The 23,375-nt window shown below is 37.7% G+C and overlaps 1 protein-coding gene across 1 annotated transcript; it reads right to left on the bottom strand.

Moving 5' to 3' along the window:
* Positions 1-1,214: 1,214 nt before the first annotated feature.
* LOC145820259 (uncharacterized) lies at positions 1,215-2,753 on the bottom strand. The gene is made up of 3 exons (XM_082915388.1): positions 2,274-2,753; positions 1,461-2,192; positions 1,215-1,259 (listed from the first exon to the last, which is right to left on the bottom strand). The coding sequence occupies exons 1-3, from the start codon at positions 2,751-2,753 to the stop codon at positions 1,215-1,217; spliced, it is 1,257 nt and encodes a 418-aa protein (XP_082771514.1).
* Positions 2,754-23,375: the final 20,622 nt, after the last annotated feature.

Below are 23,375 nucleotides of genomic sequence, written 5' to 3'. Positions count from 1 at the left end.
CAAAGCATTGCCCAGACCTTGGAATACTTGTAATTTGAAATTTTTCTATCATTAGAAAAACATCATTGTTTGGCCGATGTTATCAATAAAATCTTTTCAGAATCCTTTCAACATGATCGATTGATAAAGTTATGCATGGATGTTTTTGAAGACATATCAAACTCAAAGTTAAGCCGATATTATTCCTTAATCCACTTGTTGAAATTTGTAGCAATTTACAAGTTGGAATTAAGCTGATTCCTTATCTTCACTTGTTGAAATTTGTAGCAATTTACAAATTGAAGTTAAGCCGATGTTATTCCTTGATCCACTTGTTGAAATTTGTAGCAATTTACAAGTTGGAATCAAGCTGATTCCTTATCTTCACTTGTTGAAATTTGTAGCAATTTACAAGTTGAAGATAAGCCGATGTTATTCCTTGATCCACTTGTTGAAATTTGTAGCAATTTACAAGTTGGAATCAAGCTGATTCCTTATCTTCACTTGTTGAAATTTGTAGCAATTTACAAGTTGAAGATAAGCCGATGTTATTCCTTGATCCACTTGTTGAAATTTGTAGCAATTTACAAGTTGGAATCAAGCTGATTCCTTATCTTCACTTGTTGAAATTTGTAGCAATTTACAAGTTGAAGATAAGCCGATGTTATTCCTTAATTCACTTGTTGAAATTTGTAGCAATTTACAAGTTGGAATTAAGCTGATTCCTTATCTTCACTTGTTGAAATTTGTAGCAATTTACAAGTCGAAGATAGGCCGAGGTTATTGCTTAAGTTTTCATAGCAATATGTGGGTTGTTTAAACCCTAGAGAAGATGCTTAACACTTGTTGAAATTTGTAGCAATTTACAACTTTATGTTAAGCCGACGTATGATCACCCACTAAGGTATACAGAAAATTAACGGGTTGAAGCAAAGGTTAAGTATATTGTTTAGACGCTTGTTGAAATTTGTAGCAATTTACAAGTAGATTAGAACGAAATCATTATTTAAATACTTGTTGAAAACTTGAAAAAAAAGATGGCAAAAGTATACATTGAGTAGTATATGTTTTGTGCTTATCAAAATTTATACAAGGTTTGCAGGTCAGTATCTTGCCGAAGTAAAAGCTTTGCAGTTATACCCGAGGTATGTAACCCCGAGAAGATTGCAGAAAGAAAGCAGAAAGCAAGCAAAAATTTCTAAGTATAGAACTACGCAGAAGCAAACAACAGAACATCATAAGATTGAAATATCCATAGCAAGAACAGTTGCAATTACATACTGAAAAAGGCACATCGGCCATAAGAAGGAATATACATTGTCCAGGAATTAAAAGAAAGAACAAAGTCCAAAATCCAGAAAAGAAAGAAGGGAAAATCAAGACTCTTGAACATCAGCAGCAGCAGGAACTGGAACCTCGGATGATTCAGCTGGAATCTCCTCGGCCACTTTCTCCGCTTGTATTTCGGCATCTATCTCTGCCAATGTTGTGTCAAGACTTCTTTCAGTCAGAAGGAGGTCCGATGATAGATACCCTTGAACAGGCTCCCTGGGCACTTCCTCAGCATCATCACCCCCCTCATCTTGAGTTAAGTCCATAACCAGTTCAGCGGGAGGAGGGGACTTGACTTCGGCAGCATTCTTGGGTTTTCTCACCAAGGCCTTACCATCATCTTTTTCTTCATCTTCCTCCTCGGCCTCGGACTCTGACTCACCAGCAGGAGGAGGTGGAGGAAATGGTAACGGAATAGCATCGGCCTGACGCAATGGCGAGTCAGCAGGAAGGTCAAGCTTCTTTATCAAGGACATCCAACCAAGGGAAAATCCCCTGTTGCATGCCTGCCTGACTTGAAGCTTGTAGTCTTCTGCAACGTCGGCCATACCTTGAGCATAGGCCTTTTCATCGGCCTCTTTGATTTCGGCCTCCTTGGTGGCCAGCGCTTGTTGAAGTTCTTTTTGCGCTTGGACCTTCTGAGCCTCGGCCTCCCTTTTCTCGGCTTCAGCTACTTTTTTAACGGCTTCAGCAGCTTCGGCCTTTTCAAGAGCTAAGGTTTGGTTCTTCGTTGCAGCCTCGGCTTGATCCTCTAGTTTTTTCATTTTTACTTCAAGGGCCCTTAATTCTCTCTTCATTGAAGTTGCTTCCCTCTTCATATCAACCAATCTTTGACGATTCTCAAAGGATTGCATTGAAAATGAATGGGCATGTTGGATAGCCTGAATGAAAACAGAAGTATCAGAAAATTTTCTCAGAAAGAAAAAGAAGGAAGAAACATAAATACAAACAGAAATACTTACTTGAGCAGAGTGTTGGAGCATAAGAGCATAATTTTCATACTCACTAAAACTGGCATTTCGCTCCAAGTCATTCGGTAGGAGGAGAGCAGTGCTAAGAGCGACAGCAACATTAATGTCGTCAGCACTCTCGCTAGCCATAATGGGCCTGTCCTCCAGAGATAGATCAGGGGCCCATGGGACGTCGGGCTTCTTTGAAGCCGAGGTCGTCCCAGACGATGACCTTGGCCGCTTTGTTTGTGTAGACCCTGAGGGTTGACCCTCAGCAGATCTCTTGGTGGAGACAGAGGCTGATTTCTTGCTTTCTGCCAGCTTTGAAATAGGCACAGTATCTTCAGCTTCGGCATCTGTAGCCTTGGCCTTAGGCTGAGCCCTTTTTACTCTCTTTTGTTTGGGTGGGAGCATTGTTTGCGCTGGTGCGGCTTCGGCGTCAGTTGGAATGTCGGCAAGAAGATCTTGGACGACAAGCTTTGAACGAACCATTTCGGCTGTTTTTACAAGCTTTCTTCGGCGTCTACGTTCCGGAATTGGTATTAAGTAGGGGGCCGAAGTTGATGGAAGATCGGCTGGGGCAGATGTGGATTCTTGATCCGTTCGGGATGTAGAAGCAGTTAAGGTTGTGGCTGTAGGTGGAGAAAGGCTCTTTTTCTTTTTTCTTGGGACGTCGGGTAAGGTGGATTTGTATGTAGGGATGAAGTTTAGTAATACTGGGGCTTTTCTTTTATGGATTGGGAGGCCAAGAAGTGTTTTCAGATCTGTTCCTGGGAAGAAGGATTGGCGAAAATTTTTCGGTGGCTGATGAAGATCTGCAAAGAAACAGGCGTCAGAAATAAAGTATTAAAATCTTAAGTAAAAACAACTAAGTGTTGACTCAGGGCTCTTACTCTTGCCCTCTGTAAGTGTTCGAGGAAGAGGGTAGAGGTGGACATCTTCATCTGGGCCAAATTCCCAATTTCCAGAGGCAATAAGAAAGTCATCTCCAGCCCCCTTGTTGGAGTCTGGAAGGTCGGCTATAATCTTGTACTGAGTGGATCTCGGCTTAAGGTAATAGACAAAACCCCTATCCTTCAGATCGAGAGGACACATGGTATAACAATATTGAAGGTCGGCTAGGGTGATTCTAAGGTTTTCTTGCCTAGCTAAGGCAATAATACCGTTAATTACCCTATAGGAGTTGATAGTAAGTTGCATAGGGTTCAGCCTATAGAAATGGAGAACTTGACGAAAGAGGGGATCGAGTGGAAGCCGAAGTCCACATTCGGTAAAAGCAACTATTGGAAAGGGCATTGTATGATCTGTGGGCACGATGGTATCATTATCCCCAGCCAATTTAAGATGAACATCGGCTGGGATAGAGAATTCTTGTCTAAAGTATTCAAGTTTTGTTGGGGTATTCACCCTATGCCTCCACATACCCATTATGTTGGCTTAAACTAAGAGGAATCTGTTTAAGAAGGTGGGCATTTTTCAGGTTTCCCTAGAGATTAAGGGTTCTACAGACAAATCCCAAATCTATGAACTATGAAGATAAAGATCGAGGGCACAGATCTGGGAAAGATACAAAAAAGAAGAAAACAAAGACGAAGTTTCAGATTCAAGAACAGAGGTATAGTTCTCAGAAGCAATAGAGATACAGAAACAAATCAAGAAACAGCGGCAAAGAGAATGATGAAAAAGCATAGAAGCTCAAAGTATAGCCACAAATTCAAGAGACAAATAAATCCCAGACCTCGAACAAAATCAGTAATGGCAGTAGACAGACAAAAGCACATAAAGAGAATTGAAGAATTAAAAGAAAGGGTCTTACCAGAACAAATGAAGCCAAGGCAGTGCTCACCAAACCCAGAAACCAGTTGCAACAACAAAGAGGGCTTTTGCAAGAATGAAGGATCAAAAGCAGTTCCAGAAGAAAGTTTGAAAGCAATGGCGGATTCGAAGAAGAAAAAGCTTTCAGAAAGAGAGAGAACGAGAAGACAGAATGAAAAAAGTGAAGGAAAAGAAGAGGCAAAAAAGAGTTTTGTCAAAAATTTGAAACGGCGGCAAAAATAGGGCAATTATTGCGCCTAGAGCAACGCACGCGTCAGACGGCGCAGACGAACGAACAGACAGCTTCAGGCGCGTCACTGACACGCTCCAATAAAGACGAAACACGTAAAAGAAACAGTTCGATATGCATGACAGCTCATGCGCGTGGGGGAGTACGACCGAAGCCTCGTTCCCCGAAGAGAACACGTCGGCTGAAAGAAGATAATCTTGGCAAAATAGTTTTTTTGAGCCATTGCTCAGAAAAGAAGTGACAAAATTTCGGAATAGATTCCATCACCTCAGAATGCCGAGGTAATGGAACCTAGGGGGCAGTTGCGGGGACATATTTTCTGAATACCAACACGTGGCATGGTGACGCCGACATGTCAGCCGAGGTGCCACGTGCCCTGGTAGTTAAGCCGAGGTGATCTCGGAGAAGCCGAGGTCATCTCCGAAGATGTCGGAATCCGAAGATAAGGGACAAGAGTCCTGAAGCAAAGAGGGGACTTAATTAAGATAAGGATAAACCTCTTAGTGAGTTTATCTCTATCTCCTAAAGAGTCCAGAGTAAGTACTAAGATTGGGGTACACAGAAGTCATATTTCTAGTTGGACTTGGATTAAGTATATTATAAAAGAGAGGCACCCCCGTGGGTCTAAGGTATGTAATTCATACTTTGAGTATTCAGTTTAATACTTGATTATCCTTGAGAAACATATTGACTTGATCGTCGGAGTGCCCCCGGGTGGAAGAACCACCGCCGGAGCTTTTCCTTTCTGTTACATGTTGTTGGAGCCATCTATTCTGCCGGTGCTTTGCTGCTGATCACTAAACGGGCAGTGTGGTCAGATTTTTACCCACACATTTATCTATATTGCTAGTCATAATTTTTATTAGGGTATTATTATTTTTATTTATAAACCTAATTTACTCCCCTCTTAGGTTGTCTTTTGGGTAACAAAATCTATCTATCTATCTATATATTATATAAATAAAATGAGGTTTCTAACCACAAGTCTTGTGGGAGTTCCAATATCTCAAACTAAAATTTCTAATTTTTTGATTATAAATAATTAAAAAAATCCTCTACAGCTCTCATTCAAGAAAAAAAAAAAAGTATACTAATCCATTTCAAAATTTAAATTTAAGGGGTACTAAATATAGAAAGCATTCCATCAATTTCAATTTAAAATTATAATGATTTATCCCATAATATATAAGTTTTAAATAATAATCTATTTCATGATTTATCTATATATTTATATACAATTATAATTGCAAAATATTGTCATTTCATTAAGGTTGAAAATTGTAATTCTTTTTTCTCATTTTTTTATTTGGTTTAATTTTTTGTTAATACGTGTTACAATATAATTGGTTTATAAATTAATTTTATATTCTTAAAATAAAATTTCAAATTTAGATTCTTACTTAAATTAAGTTACTATAATTGGAATCAACATTCATTCTTTAAATTTTGCTTCGTTTATTGAATTATAAAATAAAATTTCAAATTTAAATTCTTTTTTTGACTTTCAAGTCCTATTAAATTTTTAATAGTCGTAATTGTCGTTCAAACAATAATTGTTCATCATTTATAATTATTTATAAAGAAACATAATGATTTGACATTTATTTTGATTTCAAAAACTTTAAAATATCAACTTTTAAATTGAAAAAACTACACACAAAAAAAAAAAAAATTATGTGCAAAAAAAACAACTATGTTTTTTTTTTTTTTGAAAAAATTGAAAATTTGATTTTTTTTTTTCGTGTGTGCAAAACTAAAAATTTGGTGTCTACAAAGGTGCATGATGATGAAACATCGATGTGCAAAACGGAAAAAAAAAACATTAAAAATGAAAAAATTGATAATTTTCTATGTTTTAAAATTAGAAAAAAACGTTAATGTTGTTGATTTTATTAGATAGTTGAATCAAACTAATAAGTAGAAGGGCAAAAACGTTTACTCTCATACTTTGTTTTTATCAGTTAGTGAAACAATTATCTAGACAATTACTATGCAAAATTGATAATGATTTTAGTTTTAAAAATTGAAAAAATTGATAATATTCACAATTTTACTAAATAGGATTTGTTAGTTCAAAAAATCTTAAATGGGACTTGAGTTACCATAACATTTGTAAATAGGACTTTTTGGTAATTAACTCTTAAAAAATTTTAAGCTTGACTCAAGTTGCTTGGGTTGAGCTCATCTAAATTTGCAATTCTGGCAAGGGGATTAAAAGTTACATGATTAAATTTGTGATAAATTAAAAATAATAAATAAATTATGATAAAGTTGTGGGTCTTAAATTGTAAATTTCAATCTTCTTTGCCTACAAAATTTAACTATTTATATTATTTTGTATAAAAATATATATTTATTTTTTTTACATGCCGTGCATAGCACGAGGTTACCACTAGTCTATTATATAAGGAAAATGGTCTTTTTAACCTACAAATCTTGTGGGAGCTCCATTATTTCAATCCTAATTTTTTTAATTTTTTGAATTTTTTTTTTATAAAAAATCCTCATCACTTATTGACTTCTCCGAAATCTTTTTGACTTCTCCCATACACACTCTTTTTAACTTCTCCGATACTTATTTAATTATTTTGGAAATAATAATTATCCCCTCTTTTCAACTTCTCCCATTCCTATTTAATTATTTTGGAAATAATAATTATCCCTTAATTTATGGATTTCAAATGGAAAGGTAATAAAAATATTTCATAATCTCTCCATTCTAATTTCTTTCATTGATTTTCAAAAGAAAATATTAAAAATTGCATTCATTTTCTCTCCCTCAAAAAATCAGATAATATTTTTCATGAGAATTATGGGTATCTATCTATATCTTATATATTATATTATAACATAACCAAAAAAAATAAATTAAAAATCAGATATACAAATAGATAAAATTAATAAATATGATTTTTATTTATTTAGTTAAATCTTTTTTTTGCATCTCAATATCCACTTTAAAATTTTAAAAATATTTAAAGTCTATCTAAACAAATCTGATTTGAAAAAATATAACACCATCATACTTTAAATCAATAAAACTAACTTGTCTATCACATTTCTAACTCACATCAACTAAATAATAACAAAGAATATAAGAATTAAATTAAATTAAAAACCATAGATAAATTAAATTAAAAAATATATAGAAACCCAAAATTCTATCTTAAATAAATTGAAAAATAAAAAAACAAATATAAACCACACAAAAATAAAGAAGATAAAAATTTAGATATACATCTCAAAAAGATATAACTATATCTAAATTTGAATTATAATTATCTATTTTTTTGATGTATATCTATCAAAATTTTAAATCACTTAATGGGACAAATTTATTAATTTTCAAGTCTTATTTAAAGAATAATCTGATTAGTTATCACAACCCCTAAACTTTGCAAGTACTGGCAAAGGAGCTAACGGATTAGGCGAGGCGAGATCTAAGTTGTTGGGGGGTAATATCCCACCACTCTATAAATTTATTTGTTTTTTAATTTTATTTTTTTCGCTGTGTGATTCTCTTTCTTTGTTGTTGGTTTGGTTTTGCTTTCGATTTTAGTGAGATTTATGTGTTTGTTTATAGGTTTATATGGTAGAGAAGAATTTTAGTGATGATGGTTGCAATCAAAGTATTTATGCCCATTTTGTGTCATGGATTTTGATCAAATTTTATTTTTTTCAATGAAAATCGTAAAATTGAAGTAAAAAACTGGGTATCGATTTTTATTTTTATTTTTTATTGTCATTTTATTTTATAGAAAATATGAAAATTTATTGAGAATTCAAGATTGTACTATAACATCATATTTTTGTATAACTAGGTAAATTTAAAAACTTTTAAATATCATTGTATTTTTTTTCATTTTTATCCTCTTTTTATCTTATTATGCCATTACTGCTATTTATTGGTTTATTAATCATAATCCAATTAATTGAAAATGAAAGCTTAGTATAACTTTTCACATATATTAATTAATTAATTTGTTACCACTATATTTGTATATAATAGCATAATAGGGATAGTCTCCAAATATAATTTATATTTTTTTATGTGATTAAAATAGTCCATTTTAAAATAGTATATAGAGAAGTTAGATGACTTATTTTATTCCTAAAAAGCTCAATCTATTTATTTTTTTTATACTTTCAAATTTTTTAAATTGAAACATCAGTTGTTTATGTCTACAAAACAAAATTGATAAATACATATCCAAAAACTACACATTTTTTTCCTTTTTCTTTTATTTATTTTTTTTTTTAATTGGTAATTGTGGGGATATATTTTCTGAATACCAACACGTGGCATGGTGACGCCGACGTGTCAGCCGAGGTGCCACATGCCCTGGTAGTTAGGCCGAGGTAATCTCGGAGAAGCCGAGGTCATCTCCGAAGATATCGGAATCCGAGATAAGGGACAAGAGTCCTTAGGCGGAGAGGGGACTTGACCTTGGATAAGGATAAAACTCTTAGGGAGTTTATCTTTATCTCTTAAAGAATCCAAAGTAAACATTGAGATGAAGTTCATAGAAGTCATACTTCTATTGGGACTTGGATTGAGTATATTATAAAAGAGAGGCACCCCCATGGGTCTAAGGTTTGCAATTTATGTTTTGAGTATTCAGTTTAGCACTTGATTATCTTTGAAAGATATACTAACTTGATCGTCGGAGTGCCCCCGGGTGGAAGAACCACCGCCGGAGCTTTTTCTTTCTGTTACAGGTTGCTAAAGCCATCTATTCTGCCTGTGCTCTCCAGCTGATCACTAAACGGGCAGTGTGGTCAGATTTTCACCCACACAATTTGGCGCCGTCTGTGGGAAAGAAGGAAGAATAGATGGCCAGTAACGGACAACAGGAAAAAACTGGGGATGACGCTCCCACTGGGAGTGGCAGACCAATTGATCTTGACATTGAAGGAGACAACCATAATACAGAAGCCCGTGACCAGGGTCATAGAGGGAACGACGACATCCCAGAAGGCGACACAACAAAAAAGACAAACCAAGGAAAGTACTACAATGAAGATAACCTCCAGGTATGGAGGGACAGGTGCCTACGAAGGGATGAGGAGGTGAAAGAACTGGCGAACAAGTTGTCGGACCTTCAGTCAGTCGTCAACTTCATGATGCAGAATAATGTTATGCAGCCACCATACCCGCTGCAAGATACGCCGATGCCAGCGACCAACACCCATAAGGGTGGAAGAAAAACAATCCCCGAGGTCCCTCCGCATACCAGGAGCGGAAGACATTCTCACTGGCCTTCCAGGGAAGTCGGACGGGAAAAGCCGAGGCAAGAAGAGTCCCGAAGGACACACCACATGAAGAATCCAGACCCCAAAGAACATCGACACGTTCAAGGGCAAGTACTCCATTTTGACATAACCCATGAAGGAAGATCCAAACGGACCCACCACGAGGCCGAAAGCAGTGTACCAAAAAGACTAAAATCCAAAGACAGCCGAGCTCTAGGGAGGAGCAAAGAAGACCTAAGGGACTACCTCAAAAGGAGGCAGCAGAATGCAGAAGCCGAGGTAAACTCCCCAATAAAACCGAAGACAGCCTTCTCGGTGGAACTGGACAAATTCAAACCGCCCAAGAGATTCAGTATGCCGAGGTTTCAAATCTATGATGGTAAGTCAGATCCAAACTTTCATGTTGGGCTATACCTAAATTCAATGGCATTATATAGCGGGAACGAGCCGTTGCTCTGCAAAGTATTCCCCTCATCCTTTGGGGAAATTGCATCTGATTGGTTCCATAAGTTACCAAAAGGAAGCATAAAGACATGGGAAGGCTTGGCCGAGATGTTTGTAGCCAGGTTCGTGACCAACAAGCTGCAACCCCTGAGGGTTGATGCTTTGATGGCTCTAAGAATCACCAAGGAAGAAGGCCTTAGGGCCTATGCGAAGAGGTACTACGAGGTGTTCAACCGAATACCCGAATGTAACCAGGAAGTAGCAGTCGTGTCTTTCAAGAACGGCCTGAAAGATGACTGCCCACTACGGAAGTCTTTGGCAAAAACATTGCCAAAAAGCATGGAAGAACTCATGGCAAGAATTGAGAAATACGCCGGGGCCGAAGAAGATACATCGGGAAACAAAGAGATGAAACAAGAAAAGGGAAACGACTCGCCAAAGCGAGGCCGAGTCAACAATGGGCCGACCAAACAAGAAATAGAATTAAGAAATAAACAAGCGGTAACAACGGTATTCCGGATCCCAATCCATAAAATCTTAGATCGGATTCGAAATCAACCTTATTTCAGGGCTCCGGCAAGAGCACCGGGGGAATTCATGGGAAGGAACGTTGGTAGACGTTGTGCCTACCACAATGAAGAAGGGCATCCAACTCAAGGTTGCAGAGCCTTAAAAGCACACTTGGAGGACCTGGTAAGACAAGGCCTTCTAAGGGACCTGGTCGATGAGGCCAGAACAAGGGAAGAACAGGCAAGGTTGCCTCAAGCACCAGCAGCACCTCCTCCCCCAGCACAGCTACCACAAGGAGGAGAACCGAGGGTGGTTAATGTGATCCACTCAAGGGTCAACGAAAACGAAGTCAGAGGAGAAACCCAGAGGGTAAGACATTTACAGCATATCTACCAAGTCGGGGAAAAGAGACATCGGCCAGAAGAATGCCAAGGGCCAATGATAGCCTTTACTGAAGCCGACTTAGAACTGGTCCAACATTCGCATAATGATGCCTTGGTAGTATCCTTCCAGGTTGGGGAGTGCCAAGTAAAACGCATCCTAATAGATCAAGGCAGCTCCTGTGACATCATGTATGTCAGATGTTACAAAGAGCTAGGCCTTCACCCCGATGACCTAGAACAATCAAGCGGCCCGATGGTCGGCTTTAATGGAACACCGACATGGCCACTGGGTGCAACAAGCTTAGAAGTACAAGCCGGCACTAAGAAGATCAGGACGGAATTCCTGGTAATTGACACGCCCTCACCATACAACATCATCTTGGGAAGGCCGTGGTTGCATGCAATGGGGGCAGTTCCCTCGACGTTGCATCAACTACTCCGGTTCCCAACAGAGCATGGGATTGAAGAAGTCAGAGGGGATCAACTACAAGCCAAAAATTGCTCCATGGCAGCAATAAAGTCCACCTGTAGTATACGGGAGCCAAAGAAAGCAGAAGTTGAAGATAAGGACATAGAAGTCCTAGAAGACGTCGGGAAAGAACCAGCCGAGAAAAGCGAAGAGGCGCTAAAGAAAATCCTCGTCCAGGAGGGCGACGAAGAACGATTTTTTCTTCTCGGCTCAGGCTTAGCTAGAGAAGAGGAAAAAGAACTGGAAGATTTTTTAAGGGCAAACATAGAGGCGTTCGCCTGGACACCTTATGAAATGCCTGGCATTGACCCCGAGGTCACCTGCCACAGTCTGAATGTCGACAGATCGGCAAAGCCTGTGATTCAACGAGCCAGAAGGCCGACGTTAATGCACGTCGAAGCAGTAGAGGAAGAGGTAGACAGACTCCTTGAAGCCAGGGCCATCCGAGAAGTTCAGTACCCAACATGGTTGTCCAACACAGTAGTAGTAAAAAAGAAGAATGGCAAGTGGAGGGTTTGTGTAGACTTTACCAGCCTCAACAAAGCTTGCCCCAAAGACAGCTTTCCTCAGCCCAAAATCGATCAACTGGTAGACGCCACTTCGGGACATGAAAGGATGAGTTTTTTAGATGCATACAGAGGGTACCACCAGATTGCTATGTACCCTTCAGATGAGGAGAAGACCGCGTTCATCACCCCGAAAGGCCTGTACAGGCCTGTACTGTTACAAGGTAATGCCTTTTGGGCTGAAAAACGCAGGAGCAACCTATCAGAGGTTAGTGACAAAAATGTTTAAACACCTGATTGGCAAAACGGTAGAAGTTTACATCGATGACATGGTCGTAAAGACCAAGGAATCAAAAGGTCATCTTGCCGACCTAAAAGAGGTCTTTGACATACTCAAACGATATCGGCTCCGACTCAACGCCTCGAAGTGTGCCTTTGGAGTTGGGTCAGGTAAATTTCTAGGATATCTGGTAACAAGAAAGGGCATTGAGGCCAGCCCAGACCAAATCAAGGCCATCCTGGAACTACAGAGTCCGACATCGGCAAAGCAAGTCCAAGTGCTCACTGGAAGGGCCGCAGCCCTAAACCGATTCATCAGCAGAAGCTCAGACAAGTGCAGACCCTTCTTTAACCTGGTAAAAAAAGCCACAGACTTCCTATGGACAGAAGAATGTGAAGCTGCCTTAGCCGACCTAAAAAAGTACTTGACCACAACCCCGGTCCTTTCTAACCCAGTTCCAGGGGAGGAATTGTTTTTGTACTTAGCAGTCTCTGAACACGCAGTCAGTGCAGTGCTAATCCGAGAGGAAAAAGGGGAGCAGAAGGCTGTCTATTATGTAAGTAAGTCTTTGGCTGACGCAGAAACAAGATACCTACCACTGGAAAAATTAATGCTAGCCTTGGTAATGGCTTCAAAGAAATTGAGCCATTACTTTCAGGCACACAAGATTGTGGTCCTAACAGAGCACCCACTGAAGTCCTTGTTACATCAAGGAGACTTAACAGGAAGGATAGCAAAATGGGCAGTAACACTGGGCCAGTTTGACCTAGAATTTAGGCCGAGAACAGCAATAAAAGGCCAAGTTTTGGCCGACTTCGTCGCAGAACTCACACCTGAAGCCATCACACCTCGGGCTCCGTCGAGCCGAGATGAGCATCGCCCCAACAAGCAAAAAGAATCCCAGTCAAAGACAAAAAAGCAAGAGAAAGAAAAGCTCAGACCATGCAGCATCTACATCGGCGATTCATTCAAACTATTCGTCGATGGAAGTTCAAACCGCCAGGGAGCAGGAGCAGGAGTACTGCTGATATCTCCAGATGGAGAAATTGTAGAACAGTCCATCCGTCTGGGGTTCAAAGCCTCCAACAATGAAGCAGAATATGAAGCCTTAATTGCAGGGCTAAAGCTAGCAGCAGCAGCAGAGGCAGACGAGGTAATTGTTTTTTGTGATTCACAACTCATTGTTAACTAGTCAACAGGAGAATTTGCAGCCAGAGATGAAAGAATGTCGGCATATGCAAAGGAAGTCGTCCGACTGGCAGCCCTATTTCAGAACTGCAGATTACTCCAAGTTAGCCGAGATGACAACACCCACGCCGACGCGTTGGCTAACCTGGCCAGTTCAATTCAAACTGGAAAAACAAGGACAATTATGATCGATTACATGTCGGCCCCGAGCATAGACAAACAAAGCACCAAACAAGAAGCAATGTGCGTAGACTTGGGACCAAGCTGGATGGATGCAATCATTGCATTCCTAAAAGAAGGGAAGCTGCCAGAAGACCATAAAGAAGCACATAAAATTAGACTGAAATCGGCCAGATTCAGTCTAACAGCAGAAGGCCATCTCTACAGGAGGTCCTTCACTGGACCACTTTTAAGGTGCGTACACCCTTTGCAGGTTGAAGATTTTCTTTACGAGATTCATGAAGGAATTTGTGGAAGCCATGCTGGGGGCAGATCGTTAGCCCACAGGGCCATTACCCAGGGGTATTGGTGGCCCTACATGCAAAAGGATGCCGAAGCCTATGTAAAGAAGTGTGAACAATGTCAAAGGTTTGCACCTTTGATACATCAGCCAGCTGCCGACCTAAACCCAGTATCCAGCCCTTGGCCGTTTGCCCAATGGGGCATGGATCTGGTTGGACAACTTCCCCAGGCAACTGGGCAGAGAAAATACTTGCTGGTAGCAGCAGACTACTTTACAAAATGGATAGAGGCAGAACCTCTTGCCAAAATCCGAGATGTGGACGTCAAGAATTTTATATGGAGAAACATTATCACAAGATTTGGGATTCCAAGAGCAATAGTCGCCGACAACGGAACACAGTTCGACAGCAAACTTATCAAAAACTTTTGTGCAAAATTCAAGATCAAGAATTATTTCTCAACACCAAGCTTTCCTCAAAGCAATGGGCAAGCAGAGGCATCCAACAAAGTAATCCTGGATGGAATAAAGAAGAGGCTGCAGGCAGCAAAAGGAAAGTGGGTGGACGAGTTGCCCAACGTACTTTGGGCATATCGGACTACGCCGAGAAGATCAACAGGAGAATCCCCCCTTGCCATGGCCTATGGCACAGAAGCAGTCATCCCATTGGAGATCGGCATCCCAGGGATCAGAACCCAGGGAGTAGAGAATGGCACCAATGACATACTCTTAGCCCGAGACCTGGATTTATTGGAAGAACGAAGAGAGAAAGCTGCAATTCAGCTCGTAGTATACCAGCAACAGCTTGCCAGAGCTTACAACAAGAAGGTTAATCCAAGAGATTTTCAAGTTGGCGACCTAGTCCTAAGAAAAGTCGTCGGGAACAAGAAGGATCCCAGGGAGGGCAAGCTTGGCCCAAACTGGGAAGGACCCTACAGAATTACTTCAGTATTAGGCAATGGAGCTTATCGGCTTGAGGACAATGAGGGCAAAGCATTGCCCAGACCTTGGAATACTTGTAATTTGAAATTTTTCTATCATTAGATAAACATCATTGTTTGGCCGATATCATCAATAAAGTCTTTTCAGAATCCTTTCAACATGTATGATTGATAAAGTTATGCATGGATGTTTATTGAAGACATATCAAACTCAGTTGAAGTTAAGCCGAGATTATTCCTTAATTCACTTGTTGAAATTTGTAGCAAATTACAAGTTGGAATTAAGCTGATTCCTTATCTTCACTTGTTGAAATTTGTAGCAATTTACAAGTTGAAGTTAAGCCGAGATTATTCCTTAATTCACTTGTTGAAATTTGTAGCAATTTACAAGTTGGAATTAAGCTGATTCCTTATCTTCACTTGTTGAAATTTGTAGCAATTTACAAGTTGAAGTTAAGCCGAGATTATTCCTTAATTCACTTGTTGAAATTTGTAGCAATTTACAAGTTGGAATTAAGCTGATTCCTTATCTTCACTTGTTGAAATTTGTAGCAATTTACAAGTTGAAGTTAAGCCGAGGTTATTCCTTAATTCACTTGTTGAAATTTGTAGCAATTTACAAGTTGGAATTAAGCTGATTCCTTATCTTCACTTGTTGAAATTTGTAACAATTTACAAGTTGAAGATAGGCCGAGGTTATTGCTTAAGTTCTCATAGCAATATGTGGGTTGTTTAAACCCTAGGGAAGATGCTTAACACCTGTTAAAATTTGTAGCAATCTACAAGTTTATGTTAAGCCGACATATGATCACCCGCTGAGGTATACAGAAAGTTACAGGTTAAAGTAAATGCTAAGTATATTGTTCACTACTTGTTGAAATTTGTAGCAATTTACAAGTAGGTAAGACTAAGATTACCATTTAATACTTGTTGAAACTTAAGAAGAAGCTTGCAAAGTTTACATTCCGAAATATATGTTCTATACTTGTTGAAATTTATGAAAAGTTTGCAGGTCAGTATCTTGCCGAAGTAAAAGTTTTATGGTTATACCCGAGGTATGTAACCCCGAGAAGATTGCACAAAGGAAGCAACATGAAAAAGCATGCAAAAAATTTTTCTAAGTACAAGACTATGCAGAAGCAGTCAACAGAATATCACAAGATTAAAACATCCAGAGGAAGAACTGTTGCAGTTACATATTGGAAAAACCACGTCGGCCAAAACAAGGAGTTTTGCATTATCCAGAAAGTAAAAAAGTACAAAACGCAAAAAACAGAAAAAGAAGGAAAAAGGAACAAAAGACATTTTTTTTTTCAATATTCTTCAGTGTTAGCCACTGCAGGGACTGGGACCTCGGACGACTCTGGTGGTACCTCATCGGCCACTTTTTCCGCTTGTATCTCGGCATCAATCTCTGCGACTGTTGACTCAACACTTCTTTCTATCAAGAGAGGATTGGACGATAGCTGCCCAGCGGCAGTTTCCTTGGTTGCCTCCTCGGCCTCATCACCCTCCTCATCCAAGGTTAAGTCCATAACCTGCTCTGTAGGAGGAGGGGACTTGGCTTCGACGGCATCCTTGGGCTTTCTCACCAAGGCTTCTTCGTTGACCTCTTTATCTTCATCCTCAGCATCAGCATCAGATTTTGATCCACCTTCAGGTGGAGGTGGAGGAAATGGCAAAGGGATGGCATCAGCATTCCGAAGGGGCGAGTCAACAGGGAGATCAAGCTTCTTTATTAGGGACATCCAACCTAGGGAAAATCCCCTGTTGCATGCCTGCCTGACTTGAAGCTTATAATCTTCTGCGACGTCGGCCATACCTTGGGCGTAGGCCTTTTCATCGGCCTCTTTGACTTCGGCCTCTTTGGTGGCCAGAGCTTGCTGGAGTTCTTTCTCCGCTTGGGCCTTCTGAACCTCGGCCTCTCTTTTCTTGGCCTCAGCAACTTTTCTAACGGCCTCAGCAGATTCGGACTTCTCAAGAGCTAAAGTTTGAACTTTAGTTGCAGCCTCGGCTTGATCCTCTAGTTTTTTCATTTTTGCTTCAAGGGACTTTATCTCTCTCTTCATGGAAGATGCTTCCCTTTTCATATCAACCAACCTTTGACGATTTTCAAAAGATTGCATTGAAAATGAATGGGCATGCTGAATGGCCTGCAGAAAAACAGAAATGTGAGACAGTACTCTCAGTAAAGAACGGAAGAAAAAATCACAAGTACAAACAGAAATACTTACTTGAACGGAGTGTTGGAGCATGAGAGCGTAATTCTCATACTCACTAAGCTTAGCATTTCGTTCCAAGTCATTCGGAAGGAGAAGAGCAGTGCTGAGGGCGACACCAACGTTAATGTCGTCAGCACTTTCACTAGCCATAATAGGCCTATCCTCCAGGGATAGATCAGGGGCCCAGGGGACGTCGGGCTTCTTTGAAGCCGAGGTCATCGCAGACGATGACCTTGGCCTCTTTGATTGTGTAGACCCTGAGGGTTGACCCTCAGCTGACCTCTTGGTGGAAACAGAGGTTGATTTTCTGCTTTCTGCCAGCTTTGAAATAGGCACAGCATCCTCAGCTTCGGCATCTGTAGCCTTGGCCTTAGGCTGAGCCTTTTTAACTCTCTTTGGTTTGGGTGGGAGCATTGATTGCGTTGGTGCGGCTTCGGCGTCAGTTGGAAGATCGGCAAGAAGGTCTTGAACGACAGGCCTTGGACGAACCATCTCGGCAGTCTTTACAAGCCTTCGTCGACGTTTACGTTCAGGAATTGGTATTAAGTAGGGGGCCGAAGTTGATGGAAGATCGGCTGGGTCAGATGTGGACTCTTGATCTGTTCGGGATGTAGAAGCAGTTAGGGTTGTGGCTGTGGGTGGAGAAAGACTCTTCTTCCTTTTTCTTGGGACGTCGGGTAAAGTGGATTTGTATGTAGGGATGAAGTTTAGTAACAGTGGGGCTTTTCGTTTATGGATTGGAAGGTTAAGGAGTGTTTTTAGATCTGTTCCTGGGAAGAAGGATTGACGAAAATTTTTCGGTGGCTGACGAAGATCTGCAGGACAAAGAAACAGACGTCAGAAACAAAAAAATATTAAAGACTTAAATAAAAACAACTAAGTGTTGACTCAGGGCTCTTACTCTTGCCCTCTGTAATTGTTCGAGGAAGAGGGTAGAGGTGGACATCTTTATCTGGGCCAAATTCCCAATTTCCAGAAGCAATGAGAAAATCATCTCCAGCCCCCTTGTTGGAGTCTGGGAGGTCGGCTACGATTTTGTACTGAGTAGATCTCAGTTTAAGGTAATAAACAAAACCCCTATCCTTCAGGTCAAGAGGGCACATGGTATAGCAGTATTGAAGGTCGGCCAGGGTAATTCTAAGGTTCTCTTGCCTAGCTAAAGCAATAATATCGTTAATTACCCTATAGGAATTGATAGTAAGTTGCATGGGGTTCAGCCTATAGAAGTAAAGAACTTCGCGAAACAGGGGATCAAGTGGAAGCCGTGTGAAAGCTACTATAGGGAAGGGCATCGTATGGTCTGTGGGCATGATGGTATCACTGTCCCCAGCTAGTTTAAGATGAACATCGGCTGGGATAGAGAATTCCTGCCTAAAGTATTCAAGTTTTGTTGGGTAATTTACCCTATGCCTCCACATACCCATTATGTCAATTTAAAATATGTTTCAGAAGATGGGCGTTTTTTGGAAGGGTTACAAGAACCTCGGTAAAGATCTAAGAAATGGCTGATAAGGCTTATTTCAGTTTTCCCTAAATTGGAAGGTTCTACGCACAAATCCCAAATCTAAGAACTATAAAGACCAAGATTGAAGGCACAGATCTGGGGCAGATACAAAAAAGAGAAAACAAAGACGAAGTTTTAGATTCAAGAACAGAGGTATAGCTCTCAGAAACAATAGAGATACAGGAAAAAAAAAAAAAGAATCAAGAACAGTGGCAAAGAGAATGGTGAAAAAGTATAGAAGTTCAAGGTATAGCCACAAATTCAAGATACAAATAAATCCAAGGCTTCGAACAAGATCAGTAATGGCAACAGGCAGACAAAAGCACATAAAGAGAATAGAAGAATTAAAGGAAAGGGTCTTACCAGGACAAATGAAGCCGAGGCAATGTTCGCCGAACCCAGAAACCGGTTGCAACAGCAAAGAAGGCTTCGCAAGAATGAGGGATTAAGAGCAATTCCAGAAAAGAGATCGAAGCAATGGTAGATTCAAAGAAGGAAAAGCTTTCAGAGAGAGAAAGAACAAGAAGACAGAATGAAAAAGTGAAGGAAAAATAGAGGCAAAGGAAAAGTTTTGTCAAAAACGTGAAACGGCGGCAAAAATAGGGCAATTATTGCGCCTAGAGCAACGCACGCGTCAGACGGCGCAGACGAACGAACAGACAGCTTTCAGGCGCGTCACTGACACGCTCCAATGAAGACAAAACACGTAAAAGGAACGGTTAGATATGCATGACAGCTCATGCGCGTGGGAGAGTACGATCGAAGCCTTGTTCTCCGAAGAGAACACATCGGCTGAAAGTAGATAATCTTGGCTAATCAGTTTTTTAGCCATTACTCAGAAAAGAAGTGACAAAATATCGGAATAGGTTCCATCACCTCAGAATGCCGAGGTAATAGAACCTAGGGGGCAGTTGTGGGGATATATTTTCTGAATACCAACACGTGGCATGGTGACGCCGACGTGTCAGCCGAGGTGCCACGTGCCCTGGTAGTTAGGCCGAGGTAATCTCGGAGAAGCCGAGGTCATCTCCGAAGATATCGGAATCCGAGATAAGGGACAAGAGTCCTAAGGCGGAGAGGGGACTTGACCTTGGATAAGGATAAAACTCTTAGGGAGTTTATCTTTATCTCTTAAAGAATCCAAAGTAAACATTGAGATGAAGTTCATAGAAGTCATACTTCTATTGGGACTTGGATTGAGTATATTATAAAAGAGAAGCACCCCCATGGGTCTAAGGTATGCAATTTATGTTTTGAGTATTCAGTTTAGCACTTGATTATCTTTGAGAGATATACTGACTTGATCGTCGGAGTGCCCCTGGGTGGAAGAACCACCGCCGGAGCTTTTTCTTTCTGTTACAGGTTGCTAAAGCCATCTATTCTGCCTGTGCTCTCCAGCTGATCACTAAACGGGCAGTGTGGTCAGATTTTCACCTACACAGTAATATATTGACAAATGAAAAATGTTTGATACCTCAATTTTTTTTTTTCATAATCCAACTTATAATGATGTGGTCGTAAGTACCAATTTGTATACAAATATGAAAAGAGAATTAATCAGATCATACATTTCAACCAATTACATATTCAAACTTTTACTATTTCAAGATGTTATTTCACTATAATTTCAATTAAGAAAATCTTCAATCCTTAATATTTTTTTTATCGAATTATAATTTGATAAAAAATTAAAAAGTTGAAGCGTTGGAAATTATTATTTTTTCCATCAAAATTGATGAAAAGAAAAAAAAAATTTGGGATAAGAATGAAAGTTATTTTAAAAATTGATAAAAATTGAATAAAAAAGTTGAAGTAATTCATATCTAATTTTTATTTTTTATTCAAATTTAAAATCAAATTAGATAAAATAAAATTAAAAGAAAATGATGAAATGTTGTAAATATTCTAAAACTTCTTATTCTTAAAGATTAGAAATCCGTATGCGTATTATATTCATATTGTATTTTTAGTTATGAAATTAAAACAAAAAGAAATGTAATTTAAATTATTAGATTAATAATAGAAACATTATACTGTATCAATTATTGTTAAATATCACTTGACTTTACATTTAATAATAAAATTATATATTTGTCTCAATCATAACTTTTAAATTTGTATATTTTCATAACAAGAAGAGATATATCATAACTCATGTAACCTTATTTAATTAGGTTTACCTTTTTTTTTATTACAAATTATCAAAATTGCACTAAATAGATATATATTTTTAATTTTTTTTAACTAATAATTTAAACGTTATAAATATAAAAATTAACTTATAAATGCCATGTATACCACAACATAAAATATTAAATTGTTTCAACATATTTGTAATGATTTTTTAAATTTTTTTTTTTTATAAAGTCCACTAATTCTTTATACATTAGAGACGGTAGATACACAGATTTGTTTATCAATGTTCAAGCTACTTTTCAATTATGAAGTGAAATTAAAGAAGCCATTTTATTTTCTAAGTAGTTTGATAATTTAATATTTTCTTTTCATTTTGTATGGCTTTAATGATATTAAATTGGTTTTACATTTTCTTTTCTTTTTTTTAAAAAAAATCTCATCTACTTATATGCTTGTTTTTTTATGACATGTTATAATCTATAAATTAGTTTTCTACCCGTGCATAGTGTTTGAATCTTTATTATGAAAAAGGCAAATTACACTAACAATCTCAATAGTTTGGGGTTCGTGTCACTTTAGTTCCTGACTTTTTAATTATGACATATTTGATCATGAATTTTGAATCTTATTCCAAATAAGGATAATTGAAGATACCATTGCTTAATTTCAAGGGCAAAATTGTCAATTTAATAAAATATAAACTAATTTGACAAAATAAATGTCAAAAAAATATTTTAAAATTTTAAAAATTATTTCTACCAACCAAAGATAAAATTATGTAAAATTGATAAAAATTACATGATTAATTTTTAAAAATTAATTTCACATGATTATCATCCAAACACATAATAAAAATTAACTTGGTAAAATAAATAAATAAATGTATAAAAGATTTATCGATTTTATATAATTTTATCTTTAGTGAACAGAAATAATTTTTAAAAATTCAAAAATATTTTTTTTGACATTTATTTTTGTCAAATTAGTTTATATTTTATCAAATTGACTATTTTGCCCTTGAAATATCCAATGATATTTTCAATTGTCCTAATTTGGAACAAGATTCAAAATTCAGGGTCAAATGTGTCACAATTGAAAAGTCAGAGACCAAAGTGACACAAACCCTAAATTATAGGGACCGTTAGTATAATTCACCCTATGAAAAATTAGCTTTAATATGTTATTTTTTGGTAAGTTAGTTAAAATTAGAATTAAACTAAGTTTGAAAATATTATATTAGTAAAAGTAAATCAATTTTAATTTTCTATATAACTATAGCATTGATTTGATCCTAGTTTGGAAAACTTAGAACTAATCATAAGTAGATTAGTTCTAAATTTAGGAGGTGTTTGGGATGATCGAAATTAGTGCACTTTTTGATTTTTTAATAAAATATGGATTGGGTATGAGTTGAGTTTGAAGGAATGTGATAGAGAGGTGATATGACTTAAATAAGATGACGTGACTTAAATATGATGTAACTTTTTAAACTTTTTAATTTTTTTAAGTCATGACAAACAAGCCCTTAATGACAACCTAAACCAAACCAATATGCACACTCCTAGCTTGGAGTAATGCATGCATGTTGTATTATTATTATAATCTTCTATGATGAATCATAACAAACCTCATAAGGCTAATGAGCAATAATAAAATTTTACTCCAACTTAGTACCAAAGCAGTTCTACTTCATATATTTGAAAAGTGTAAACAGTTATCAAACTTTATAACATCCATCGATAATCAATTGTTAAAGAATTTGATCAAATTAAAATAAATAATATTAAGGCCTAGTTTGGGAAGACTAAATAAGTGTACTTTTTGATTTTTTATGAAATATGGGTTGGGTTTGGGTTGGGTTTGAAGTGATGTGTTAGAGAGGTGATGTGACTTAAATAAGATGATGTGACTTAAATAGGATAGTGACTTTTTGACTTTTTATCTTTTTTGTCTCATGCCAAACTTGGCCTAAATTAGTCAAAATTTCTGCTACAACTACAATCTCAAACATATAATGACCAATAATTGAGAAATAGTTGATAAAATAATGAACGGAATTTTTGTTTGAATAATTAATTTTTGTTTAGAAGTTAATATTCGAATATTCTGTTTTTATTTGAAAGTTGATATTCAAACGATACAAATAATACGTACTAAGCCTGTGTTTGGCAAGGGCTTTTTCAGGTTTTTTTGGTTATTTTAGCCACAAAAAACAAAATAGGTTATTTTAGCCATAACAAACAAAACATCACATCCAACCTATAATCATTACATTCTTCTCTCACAAAAAAAGTCAAAAAAGCCAAAAAGCCAAAAAGTCCTTCCCAAACCAAGCTTTTTAGCCCAGGCTAAAATAGCCAAAAAAACCAAAAAGTCAAAAAGCCAACCCACTTCCCAAACGGAGGCTAAGATAAAGTATGGTGTGAGAATAAATTACCAAAAATGGAAAGACCATAAAATAAAAAAAATTTAAAAAAAGTCTCATAATTAGCAATGACACATGTCAATAATTTGCATTAACACATGAAGGCCTTCAGGCATTCTATACACATGTCAATAATTTGCATTAACACATGTCGAATAAAGCTTTACTATACTTATATTTATATATATATATATATATATTATATGGTACATGACGTGTGCTATTTGCTTTATTTCACTCTATTTTGTTTCTTTATTATTATTTGCAGATAAATTATATCATTAGTTTTTATAATTTGAGTGAAGTTTTAATTTAGCCTTTATCGTTT

The sequence above is a fragment of the Camellia sinensis genome, chromosome 1, assembly GCF_055761805.1.
Source record: "Camellia sinensis isolate YWXY chromosome 1, ASM5576180v1, whole genome shotgun sequence".
Taxonomy (NCBI): domain Eukaryota; kingdom Viridiplantae; phylum Streptophyta; class Magnoliopsida; order Ericales; family Theaceae; genus Camellia; species Camellia sinensis.
This window is presented reverse-complemented; position numbering and strand designations above follow the sequence as displayed.